Below are 13,217 nucleotides of genomic sequence, written 5' to 3'. Positions count from 1 at the left end.
GCAGAAAGTGTATATGTATTTGCATAGCAGTCAGTTTTATTATTCAAGTAAGCTGTAGTGTTCATAAACTGCCACCAGAAATTAGTGGCATAGCCATGGGGAAACTTGGTGTACTTTCCTTTGTCATACAGTGTCTGCCTTTTCTCCATATAACGTGACTTGTTGTCCCTCACGGAAGCAAAGGTGAGGAGCCCGGCCATGGTCAGGGCCGCTGCAGTTGTTAAGAGCCACCACCTCATGACGACGGGACACACCCTCCTGTCGCGAGTAGACCCCCCGGCCAGGAAAGCTGACCCCTCCACCGGGCGAGATCACAACAAGTGGGCAAGCCTGCCGTCAGCTGTGTTTAGATGGCTTCACTTACTGGCTCTGATGGATGCAAGATGGTCGTTCCGCTATTTTGCAAGCTCCAGTTTTTCCTTTGGAGCGCTTTGATCAGAACCCAGTCACCGGGTTGTGATCTGCAAGACACTTGATAGACATCATTACATTCTTCGTCATTTACAATCATCTCTTTATTTTCCTACAACTTAGACATACATTTTGCTACTGAAATTGTATCTGCCTTTTTCACTGGGTAGATTTCTGGCCACTTTGAGAATACATCTATAACCACTAGGGTGTATTTTTACCCTTGGCATTCATTTAGCTCAATAAAGTCCATATGGATTGTGTGGTCTCAGGTTTCCCTGAGCATTATATTTTTGACACGTCATGCACGTTCTGACAAATTGTTTTGCTGAGGTTTCAAAATTTACAGTGTAGAATTTACAGTGTAGAAATGAGAGTTGACAATACTGGTCAGTCCCCCCGTTGACAAATGCGTACAGCCATGAGTCACTAATGCCGCCATTTTGTGGAGGAATTTTGGCAACACTGGCTTGCCATAACACATCATTAAGTCGTTTGTCAGAACTGCACCGTGTTTTAGCCATTTTGCCTGCTCTGCTGTGCTTGCTGCTTTTTGTTCATTTTTCAACACATCCAGTGGAATCTGATGTGTGTTTACTGCCATCAATGTGATGTTTGCCTGTTGTGCCGCCTATTTTGCTGCTCTGTCAGCAAAATTGTTGCCTGTAGTAATGAAAGAGTCAGTAGGCGTTGTAAGAGGTTGGCATGCTGGTTTGCCAGTTGGTGTAATCATTCCTCTGTTATGCCAAATTTTTTGCAAAATGATGCACAGCAGAGAAAACATACTGGCTGTCTGTATGTATGTTTATTAGTTTGTCTTTGTGTATTTAGCTTTCGCGTATCACAGCTATCAGCTCAGCGCTCTGTGCAGGACATGAAGAAGAAAGTGGTTTTGCTTCTATTATTTTACTATCTGTGGTTACTGCGTAACCTACACAATTTCGGCCTGTGCTGTAAGGTCAAATGCTGTTCTCCTAGCTTCCACACTTGCTGATCATAAGGTGGATCTGGGCCTGGAGTTTGTTTAAATCTCAGAATGTTGTGATACTCGGTCGGTTTCTGGCACTCAGGTGTAATACCAGAAAAGAATGGCATGACTGCTATCTTAAGTTTTGTCAGAGCGTCTCTACCTAGCAAATTTACTGGACACGACGGGTCATATATGCATTTAATAAAGCACCTGCGGCCACTTGCTGTGTGTACTAGTTCTAAAAGGGCAGTTAATTGTTGTGCAGTTGTGTGGCCTGAAGCTGACTTTACAACTAATTTGTCCTCTACTCCTACAATCTCGTGGGAAGTGACCTTCCTCTCCACGGTTCTAGCAGGCGTTGTCTCTATGTTATCTGCTGTTTCTGCGTGGCTGTCTGCAGCCTTGGTGTTTGTGACTTTGCTCGCCTCTCTGTTCCTGATAGCCACCTGCGGATTAGTGTTTTAGTCTATTGTCAACAGTCAGCCTTATTTTGAAGTTACAGAAAGCTTCTTCTTTTTTGTTTGTCTTGGTTTGGGAGAATAGATGCAACACTACATTTTCACTTAAGGCAGTTTTGAATAATTTCTAGTTTTTCAAACAATTCATGGATCTCACACATTTCAAACTTTCAAGTTAGGGTTGTTTCCCATTTATACATATATATATATATATATATATATATATATATATATATATATATATTTAACTTTGCATAGCTCACAGCTCTAAACCTAGGCATTTTTCAATCATATGCCTAATCACTATGTGTCACTGTGACTCTCAAGTATTGTCACAAGTTCGTTTAAATTCGTTTCCAAAACCAACAAAATAATCAAACAAAAACAAAAAACATAAACGTGTCAGGACACAAAAGAAAAAAGAAAAATGCTGCCACCCGAACAAGGCAGAAGTCTCCATATGTTGGCTTTTAATAGCATGCAGCTTGTAACATGGTAGACTAATGTGCCTGTGTTAATTCAGCTCCATATTATTGTGTGAAGTTCCACTGGGTTGGGAGTGGTTTTGTGTGTGTGTGTGTGTCACATTTTTGGTGAGCCAATGGCTGGAATGAGGTTGGACTAATTAGAGGCAGGTGTACTTGATTGCACTGATACACTGGTCTACTTATAGCCCACACTACAAACACTGCTGTGTCGTTTTGTCTCTCTGTGCAGGTATGTAATGTGACGAAATCAGATATGTTTGGGATGGATGGGTTTTTCTATATGCTTACAGGGTGGTGGGTCTCCAAGGACAACTTCTAACCCTGTTAAAGGCAACATGTGGAGTGCAACTTGGCTGTGTGGCATAGCTGGCTCTGGCCTTGGGACTGTGTGTTTTTATACAATTCTTAAGTGGGACACTGGACTGTTTTATCTTTTATCTCTTGATATATTTTTCGTCAATAAATTATCTTTTAGAATTTTATTGACTGACATCTTTTTGCCCATGACTGAAACGGTTGGTCAGACCTAGAGTCTTTCTTTGGGTGTGTTACAGCAGCTTCTGCTCTAAAAGAAACAAATAAATAAAAAGAAAAGAAAATGTGTAACATGCTCATCAGCTTAGCAGTGTCTACATATTTAATTCAGCTTCTCAATCCTGTAGTTGTAGCTGTTGTCTACAGGGTTTTGCTTATTGGTTGTTATTATAGGTGTGCTCTATCTCAGCAATGTGTCATTCTAGAATGATAAGTTTCAAGCTGGTCAAGTGCCTCTATGCACTTCATTAGTTTAGTTATTCTCTGTATTGTCTTCATCTCACATGTCATTACACTGAGTTTCAGCAAACCTTAAGCTTGATGCAGACTACTGCTTAACAATTATCCACCTCACATCATAACCGATTAAGGTGCCTCTTCATATTAATATTATGTCATTGTTAATATTATCCTCTTTGTCTTATATAACAGCAATAGCATATTATAATATTTTATTAGTGTGTACCACTATACTACTACTGAGCCAATTTGTTAGTTAGGATCATCTTATTCAGCAAACAGATAATTTAGAATTCATCCAATCTGCGGTCACATTTGTTCTCTCTGTTACATGGCGGACCAGGCAGTTCTATTATAATGTATTATTTATATTTTATTTTGTATCCATCAAGGGCTTCAGATGACCTGCAGAATCATCCTTTTCCCAAGGTGGAGACAGTTACCTTTTCACACACTGTCCTTGGCTGAACAATGACACAGCCTTAATATACCTTATTTATTTTATTAAAATATTTTCGTGTGAATTATTTGCTTTATATTCATTTTATACATGCTGGGCATGGTCATCATGCCAACTGTGTTTCATTGTTAATATCACTTTACAGGTTGTTATCCTTGCTATTATTAATTTCAAATACTCTAAAGATAATTTCTACTGTAATTTTCCCTTTGTTCATCTTTATTTCGTACTTTTTATATTTATATCTACTCAGTGGGGTCTGTTTTCAACCCTTTTAAACTACTTCAAACTACTGTGATCTCTAGTTTTCACTTAATAAGGGATTATTAAGTTCTTCCTGATATGGGTGGTGCTGCAGATGCGGCTGCAGGAGTGAGTGATGGTTTACTAAAAGGATTGTGGGGACTGCAGTGTCTCGTCTTCTGGTTTTACTAAACTGGCAGTTGAGTTCTGGTCTTCTGACTGTTTATATTTTGTTTTCTTAAATCTCTCAGTTTACAGACACTGTTTTTGTCCGGCGTCTGGACTTTTCTTTTCTCACCACTGCTCGTCAGCAGGAGTGAGTTTTAATTTCACTTGCTTGATTACCCATCTTATTTATGTATTTACTTATTTTTGTTTAAGTAATATATACACGATACAGCTGCTATCACCTTCGCTGGTATTAGAGACGAGAGTGGTTGCTCACACGCCCTTCTACTTTCGGACTATTTCCAAAAGCGGTGTGAACTTTACGAGACGGAACTCGACCGTTCTCTCAACTCACCAGCACGTCAGTGAATAGCAGTAAAAGAAAAACACAGTAGGAGCAGCTCAGTCTCTTATTGGACCGTGAAAATTCAGCTTGCTCCGTTAGTTACAACAATACACACGCATACATTCACATTCACACTTATTCGCGCGATCGGAACCCTTATCATAAGGGGAGCTGCCAGTCTTTCTGTAGACGAGCTACTTATTCCCTTGACCCAGCTGGGGGAGCTACCCAGAGCTCCAAACCTAACCCACAAGAGTGGGGAGCTTCCAGTCGACGAGCTCCAAGCTACCAGCCGACGAGCTACTTTAAACCCACAGAAGTGGGGAGCTTCCAGTCGCGACGAGCTACTTTCGCTATTTTAAATTCCCTGAATTTAAAATACGCTTTTACGCAAGATTGTGTCAGTGTGTCTGTATCTACCTGGTCAGTGTCGCTGGGTCTGGTCCACCTCGATCGGGCCCCACCACCGTGGGTCGCTTTCTAAGAACGTTGGCCAAGACTCGAATTTAACGCCCTTGGTCTTTGACCACACACCTAGTGTGTGGGCTGTCGACAGACGAACAACGTGGACTGGTCACGGAGATGGGACACGATGGAGGCGCTCCGGCTCCGAAGGACCAAGAAATGTTGGGGGAAAACTCTGTAAAAGACCCAGGAGAAATAAAGACACAATGAGACAAAGTTACTTTCTTTATCAAACGTGTACACGGGTGAGCTGCTAAGAACAACTCACACCATGCACAGTGGCTTGGTAATTTTTATAGGAAAGACAGTGAGAACAGGATAAGAAAATACAAAACAAATAAAATAAACAACTCCATATGTGGCGCTAGTCTCGTCAGCAGAGAGCTGGGAGAAGGCTGTGAGAGATAAAACAATCTAAAACAATATGTCCCAAAACAGTATGTCTTTGCTGAGAAAGTCTAAAAAGATAATTCTAAACTAATCTAACCATGGACAAAAGGGCATGCTTGCACATTTAAAAGAAGGTAAAGAAACATAGAAACATTTTTCCTGTAACACAATGCTTTCTCTCTCAATCCAATTAAAGTATCCAAGTTGCTACTGATTGTTCTTGTTTTGTTCAGACTCTGTTGATGGACGCTAAAAAGTTGAAAAGATCATGAACACTTAAATACTGCAGGTGGTTAAGTGGTCTGAGTACAGTATTTGGTGTCAACTGATTTATGTACTACATACGACAATATGTAGTACATAAATCATATGTATTATTACATATTGTAGCCATAACTACAATATGTGGTCTACTAAAAAGACAAGCAGGAGAATAACCTGGGGTCCGTTCTTCGTACCTCGCTAAGTAAGTTAGCTGGATTTGATTGCTGATGATTTCGCGTGATCTTGGATCGTTCGGTTCTCCGAAGCTCATACGGGACTTGCTGTCATAGCAACAGATCCCTAAGCGTAAACCTGCTCGGGAGCAGGTTCACTTTATGTAAACAAGATTAGATCGCGGCCACTCAGGTATGTCCGCTTCATTTATACGAAAGCAACAGCGATATTTTACCACTGTTTCACCATAAATAAATATTATCAATGTAACTAAAGATAATGCAGCACTTGATCCTTTTATTGATTTCATACAGATACATACAGGTCATTTCCTAAAAAAGGGAAATGTACTATTAATCATTCTATTTCATGTATTTGATTATTTCAGATGTAATTCACAGTTCAGAGTAGTAATAGTAAATTACTTCATGTAAGCAAGATGAGAGACCACGGCTATAAAAGCGAAGGTGGATTTGGGAAGTCTGTCGCAGCCATGTCCTGTCCGTATACGCGAGCCACCCATTGCGGAAGGTGCAAGATTGATAAGGAGAGTTCTCAGAATTCCGCGTATATCCGGTTGTTCAGTCTGACGTCACTAGCCGTGTCTGGCTGCAGGTCCATATATCAAACGATCACTATGGCATTACTGAGAGTTGAAAAACTGTCTAAAGTCTTTCATCTTTAATAAAATGATCAGCTGTAGGACTGCAAGGTAATTAAAGCCAAGAAGGTGGATTAATACCTGTAGTTGATTTCTCAGCCAGCTCCCGTTCATACAGTTTGGTGGTTGTAGGGAACGTGGTTGACGCTGTGAACAGTGAAAATTACATACTGTAATTTTCCACAGTCACTTTAGCTTTTTCTTAATTTTGTTTTATTAAACACAGGAGATGAAACTGTATGAAATAGTCATAGAAAGTCGAACTGAACTGACTCAATGTTGCCTTAACATATTCACACTTACACTCCCTGAATCTCACACAGGGAAACTCCCATAGAAGTGGGAGACTTACTTTGTAAGGTGTGTTTTACCTGAAATTGGATCGCTTGTGTCTTGACACCTCAGGCAGCTCTTTGCTTTTCTCTGGATACTGAGCTGTAAAAATGAAATAAAATACAGTGAAAATGAGATGCAGTCAGTAATATTATAAAGGATATACTTTGCATTTAAATAGCTGTGGTACATGTCTTAAAAATGTCTGAAACCCAAAACAATATAGATAAATATAGAAAACAATTATTTGTACGTTTAGTGCATTTTAAAATGAGGAAGTAGTGAGTCAAGAATGTGCACTGCTGAGCCACATTTAAGCCTAATATAGCACCGCTATTATTCCTTCACTACATTTATTGAAATTGAAATTACCTGTTTTTTCCTTACTAAGTATGGAAGTTTTATTAATTAATTGATCTCAGCATTTTCAGTCTTTTCATTTGAATGACTCTGTCTTCTTTTTACTTAATGAGTTCATTCAACTCAATAAAGTTTTCAAAAACTTTGCAGACTTAGCAGCTCTCCAGAACCTTCTTTTGCACTTTAAAGAACCTGTTCCTGATGAAAACTACTACTTTTGTCTCTACATAATACATACAATGATATTAACTATTGCAAATGATGGTATTGGCTTGAGTCCCTACCAGTAACACCTGCTTCTAATACTTCCAAAAGTTCTACTATGGAAAGAAGTCGATCTACATGATAGATCATTTCTGCCGCTTGTATCCGCGATCTTGATCTTTTGGTCACTACCCACAGCTTGTGACCATAGGTGAGGATAGGCACATCTTTATTGATTAGAGTTTGTTACAGTTTTCAAACCTGATTTTGCCTCAGCATGGTCATTATGCTTCTGATAAAATTAAACTATTTACCCCATAGTCTCAAAGTTATTTACACATTAAAAAAAGTGACAGCGTGACAGGTTTCTCAAAGAGAAAGTGGAAGAAAAACGTTTAAGGAAACTTTCCAAACTTCCACCGGTCTGTTTATGCTTACTTTGTTTCACAGAGTGTAAACATCAGTGTCATAATAAATATCATTATCATTCTGTTTTAACACACACAGACACAATAACACAAATGAGCCTGTCTACAGTTGAATTTCGATTTCATTACAAAATACCAATAAATTTTGTATTTGTGTGGTAAAAAGAAAATCCTTTATTGTGCCAATATCATATTTTGTTTGTAAAAAAAGAAACATGAATTTTAATTTCAAATTGAAAGCCCTCAGAAATGTCTTATGTGCGCAATTTTTCTCTGAAACTAGAAGGCTGTTATAAGGAAACTTCCTGTTTCCACAGACCAGTTTATACGTAGATCAACAGAATACGCCCTCATATTGTTACTCAGTCAATATCACACGTCAGTCTGATTTTGGATTTCATAATAATAGCCTTGTGAAATCGCTACCATGATCTTGTTTGTGTGTGAATTCAGAATCTATTGCAAGGAAAGTTTTTGTTTCCACAGACCAGTGGAAGAGTAGATGACAGGGTACACACTCAGCGTTACTTTATGGAACTTTGGATTTCAAAATAATAGCGCTTCAGATGCGTTTATATCAGCTACTTTTTCATCTAGTTTCAGAATGCACATTTTTAAATTTAGGTATTCATTTCTATTTCAAAACAAACAAATAAAAAAACAACCAGTACCCGGAAGAGAAAAATATGTCCTTTCCCCCTCTTTTTTTGAAAAAGAAAAATGCAGTTCTGCCACCAGCATGTTCATGTTCTTGCATTTTTAGAAATTTCAAAATGATATACTCATTGAGCGTGCTTCCTCATAGCAGCTGTTTTCCTGCAATCTCTCTTGTGAAATCTTAAAGTAATTACAACACCTTAAAGGTCAGTGAGGGTTCATGAAAGAGCATACAGTTAATCTTATAATTAAAAAAAAACTAAACAAAAAAAACTTTCTTATTTCATATCTTTATAAGAAAAAAATACCAATAACAGCTTTCTTTCAAAGTCATCTGACCGTGACTTAGCTAAATCAAGTGTTGACTGAGAAATGATGCAAAAATTTGGGTGGAGAGTAGGGCTGACTGTTTGTTTAGCAGAACAAGTTCTTCATTTAGAAATAAGGAGTTTCTGATATGACAGTGAAATTCAAGGATTCGAGTGATAAAGTCTCAACATGAAAGTCCGTCACATTGTTATCTGCTTCATCTTCCTCAGTAAGTACATTTACCTGTATTATTTCTAAAGGTTTTTGTTATTTGATTTAATTTTTAAGATTCATTAGTCACTATGGAGATTTTACCTTCATCATTCTGACACCACTTGTCTCTTTCTTGCATTTCATGTATTTCTCAGAATAGTTTATACATCAACACAGGAACACATTTATTCTGATTAACCAAAGAGCCTTTTCCAACTATATTAGCATTTTCTAAACCAAACTTTTTTTTGTTAACTTGCATTCAGAGCCTCAGGAATAGTCGTGAGGTTGAGTAACATAATCAACATATTATAACATAATCAAACACCCTTTCGCAGCAGTGGTGAACTACTGCTTAATGTTAAACGGGTCTTGTGCTGCTCATAATTAGCCAAAGACTTACCTTGATTTGGGTGCACAGTTATGATATTGTGACTTATAATGTGACTTGGTGATAAATTTCTTCATGAGGGGCACTGATGTGTTCAAAATGTCTGTGAAGACATTAATAAAACAACAGTGCGTGAGTCACTTTTGCATTATGGTGGTCTGTCAGTAATGCTCACTTGGATGAGGCCACTGACATGGGTAAACACAGCAGCAGCTGCAAGCTCGTTACCACAGCTGTGGTAATTATCAGATACCAGCCCATTTGAACCAGCCGGAAATTATGCAAAATGATCTGTCAGCTCATTTTGCATAATTTCGTGTTAATGGTGACGAAGAGGCTACGTGTAAAATCATAAGACCATATGTTTGAAAAATCCTTACTGATTTATTTACCACAGCTGTCCAACTCATGTATTTCTTAGATAAATAATATTTTAAGTGTTTTAACACCTTTGTTTATTTTACTAAATTATTACATTGTGCATTTATTTATTTATTTTTGCACTTGACTGGGAATGCAGTGATCTTAGCTTTACACAGGGGGTGCTGTGGCACCCTCAACACTCCCACAGCGCCACTTGAATTTTGCCAATGCACTTTATAAAGTTCATAAAAGCAGAATGAGTCTCTTGGTGGAGCTGAGGCTTAAATACTTGTGAAAACAAAGCAGACTTTCACAAGTAAGTACGTCTTCAGCTTCAGTATCCACTGAAAGAACATCGGCATTTAGTTGATGGTTAAAGGATAAAATTAAGCAAGAAAATCAACCTAGGTGAACATAGAGAGATTCTAAATATTAATTACAGCTGATAAAACGTTAATATAGTATTTCAGGTGTTAGGAAATGTGGATATTTGTACAGAGAATTATTGTTAAATCAATTTGTTGATCTTCAAATTATCATCAGACCCGAATATCTATTTGAGTGATAGTAATGATTTACTAATCTTTTCCATAGCACTGCAGGATGGAAACACTGTTCCTTACAATGCAAAGATTGCCATGCACACAGGAGTGGAAGGAGGAAACATCACAGTTAAATGTTCATTTTATATCTTTGGAAAGTGGAAGCTCTTATGTAAGGACCAATGTGAAAGGGGAAACATTCTCATTGAAACAGCCGACCTTGTAGCTCAAAGAGGCAGATACTTTATTAAATACAAAGAAGAAGAGTTTCCAACACGTCATGCAGTTTTTTATGTCAGCATCACACAGCTGGAAAAATCTGACTCGAGGCTGTACCGGTGCTATTTGGACAGAGACTTGGATCCATATTTGTTTGATAGCTTTCAGCTCACGGTGACAGAAGGTGAGTTTTTACTAGTCATCATTAACATGCAATATTTTCATTGCTCACTGATAACTTCTTTACATCAGTAATGTTTCTGATTGTGTCCCTGTTTGCAGCATCAACAGCTTCAACACCAGCATTGGGCCCGCAATCTTTTTCAACTTCCACAGCAATCACTAAACAGCCTGAAATAACATTTGTAAATTCAGGTGCAGTGAAATATATTTCACAAGTTATTTCTCTCAATCCAGAAACATGAAGGGGTAGTTTTTCTATACATAAATACATACGTACATACATATATAAGAACAGTAGTTTTTATACAAAGATTATATTCTCCCATATTTTGGTCTTCTCTTTTCTCTCTGCAGGTTTTCTCTGGCCTGTGGTTATAGCTGTAGTCATGGTGTTTTTGGTGTTGTTTGTTGTTGTGCATCTCATCTGCAAAAAGAAGACTACGGACTCTTGTGAGTTATGTTTCACCTCTTTGGCACCTTTATGATAAGCTGATTAGTGATTCTAATGTGTGGATTTTTAACCCTGTAACCGACTGCTGACATTTGTGGAGCGCACAGAGTGTACAGTCTCCAACCAGCCTTACATCTAAGAATATTTCATGTTTGTCTAATACTTTTCTGTGTTTTACCGTTTTCAGGTTTGAAGAAACAGAAAATTCTGAATTATGAAAAGAGCGAGGTAATTTGTACAGAATCTATTGTTTATGATGTCAACATGACGAATACCAATGAAGGCAGGGGGAGGAATCTTGTTTTGCATCTTTTATGAACAGCATAGAGCAGCGCTTATAGTACACTGACTTGGCCCAAAAGTTTTATACTCAGCCAGAACAACAATAATGATGGCACTATTCCTAATTAGGGATGGGTACCGGTATCGTTCTGACATTGTAAGTGCGCATGCGCCATTAGCGTGCTGCCTGCTGTAACCCTAATTTCCCTCGGGATGAATAAAGTATTCTGATTCTGATTCTGATTAAACGGTAGTAACCAGACCGAAAAGCAGCGCACATTTCGGTGCTTTTTTTTCCTGAGCTGTGATACACTTTAGATTCTAGCCAATCATTTTACGTTTCCGAGGATAGTAGGCGGGGCCAGGTACGTACGTTCTTTTAGAGCAGAGCTACAGATTAAAAATGCCCAAGGCGAAGCGGTCAAAAGTCTGGCTGTACTTCACAGCAAAATATGCAAACTCAGCAGCCTGCAACAAGTGCTTTAAGCTGATACTGTGATACTGTCAAAGGAGGTAACACCTCGAATCTGATGAAACACCTGGCGACGCATAGCGTTTTTTTTAAAAGCCCAGAAATGCGCCGTATTTGATAGCTTGCTGCGGGACCTCACGCCGAGCACATCTACTGCGGGTGTGGTGTCTGTTATCGGACCTGGAGTTAGCAACATCCTCCAAAAACCCGAAGAGTACAGTCCAGATCCCTAGCCCTGCCAGTGTAGCAGAAATGATGACGGATGATGACGGCAGCAGCAGCCGTTCTTCTCTGCGTGAGTAGCATAATGTTGTTCATGTGTAATTTACGCTGAGTAGGCTAACCACGTTATTACATTAATGCATGTAAGGTGAACTAGCAAACACCATCGTAGTTAAATGCGGCTGTCTTCTTGCTTGATGGCAGATACTCCCTTCACCCTGGCCAAAAATGACCAAAGAAAAAGTGGAAAACAGCTAAACATGAGAGGTTTTTCGACAAAGTTTGTGTTCTCCATTCTTTAAGCACCGGTTTGAGCACCGTTTAAGCACTGGCACTGTTTCAAAAGTACCGGTTTGGCACCGGTATCGGATAAAACCTAAACGATACCCATCCCTATTCGTAATGCCTCATTCTATGCACTACATTACCCAGAATGCCTGGAGCCATTCTGGGTAATGTAGTCCTTATTATTACTATATATCAGGGATGGGCAACTCCAGGCCTCAAAGGCCGGTGTCCTGCAGGTGTTAGATATCACCGTGAGTTAACGCACCTGAATCAAATGATTAGTTCATTACCATGCCTCTGGAGAACTTCAAGACATGTTGAGGAGATAGGACATCAGCCCTTGAGGCCTGGAGTTCCCCCACCTAAAGGTGCTTATCTCAAACCTCAAGAGCTTCTGATTTAACAGGGTTACTTTCATCATTCTGTCTTTTCCAGATTGTTCTCTATGACAATCCTCTGACGTTGCCACCTGAAGAGTCAGTATACCAGAGCCTGGATCCAGCCAGCAGGGATGAAGACCAAGTGTACCTTACACTTAAACAGACATGAAAGCACAAATAATCCAGCATTCAGGCCTGAATTTATGTGTCACAACAGACACAGATTGATACAACAGACAACATCTTTAAACACTTCTTTATTCTTCACTTTACTAAAAGATAACGATTTTACAGATTGAGCATTATGATCATTATAATATTTTGGTTTAAAATAATTTCTCTTCTCATTCTGGTGCAAAATTAGAGCTCATCTTATATTCAAAGGCACCACCTGGGGGTGCTGTAGGAGTAGTGACAAATATCAGGATTAAATAACAGCTCATCAAACTGATCTGTAAAGTTGCAAAGCAATAATAAACATTTGTATATTGGTATGTCTTCTTTCCAAACAGGTTTTCCAAACTCTGAGAACATCTGAGAACCAGAGGGGAAAACAAACCCTCCTACCCTAAAAACCACGAAGCACTCTGAGAGTGCAAACATCCACCAAAGTTTTATTAGAATTCACACAAACCTTTTTGAGTTATT

General features: G+C 38.8%; 1 protein-coding gene across 1 annotated transcript; it reads left to right on the top strand.

Moving 5' to 3' along the window:
• The first annotated feature begins 8,752 nt into the window (after positions 1-8,752).
• Positions 8,753-12,738, top strand: LOC146611210 (uncharacterized). The gene is made up of 6 exons (XM_085345364.1): positions 8,753-8,792; positions 10,125-10,475; positions 10,574-10,666; positions 10,829-10,924; positions 11,113-11,153; positions 12,625-12,738. The coding sequence occupies exons 1-6, from the start codon at positions 8,753-8,755 to the stop codon at positions 12,736-12,738; spliced, it is 735 nt and encodes a 244-aa protein (XP_085201490.1).
• Positions 12,739-13,217: the final 479 nt, after the last annotated feature.

This window comes from Diplotaxodon limnothrissa, linkage group LG20 (assembly GCF_057381915.1).
Source record: "Diplotaxodon limnothrissa isolate DT_005_m linkage group LG20, D_limnothrissa_male_GT1.1, whole genome shotgun sequence".
NCBI classification, from domain to species: domain Eukaryota; kingdom Metazoa; phylum Chordata; class Actinopteri; order Cichliformes; family Cichlidae; genus Diplotaxodon; species Diplotaxodon limnothrissa.
The sequence above is the reverse complement of the archived record's forward strand: the minus strand, read 5'-3'. Positions and strand labels throughout refer to the sequence as shown.

What these genes read in the sequence shown, in the direction of transcription:
- LOC146611210 (XM_085345364.1), top strand. Translation starts at nt 8,753, where the DNA reads ATGAAAGTCCGTCACATTGTTATCTGCTTCATCTTCCTCA. An exon ending in TCAGCTCACGGTGACAGAAG is followed by an intron (nt 10,476 to 10,573) that starts GTGAGTTTTTAC and finishes CCCTGTTTGCAG; the next exon opens with CATCAACAGCTTCAACACCA. An exon ending in AAAGAAGACTACGGACTCTT is followed by an intron (nt 10,925 to 11,112) that starts GTGAGTTATGTT and finishes TACCGTTTTCAG; the next exon opens with GTTTGAAGAAACAGAAAATT.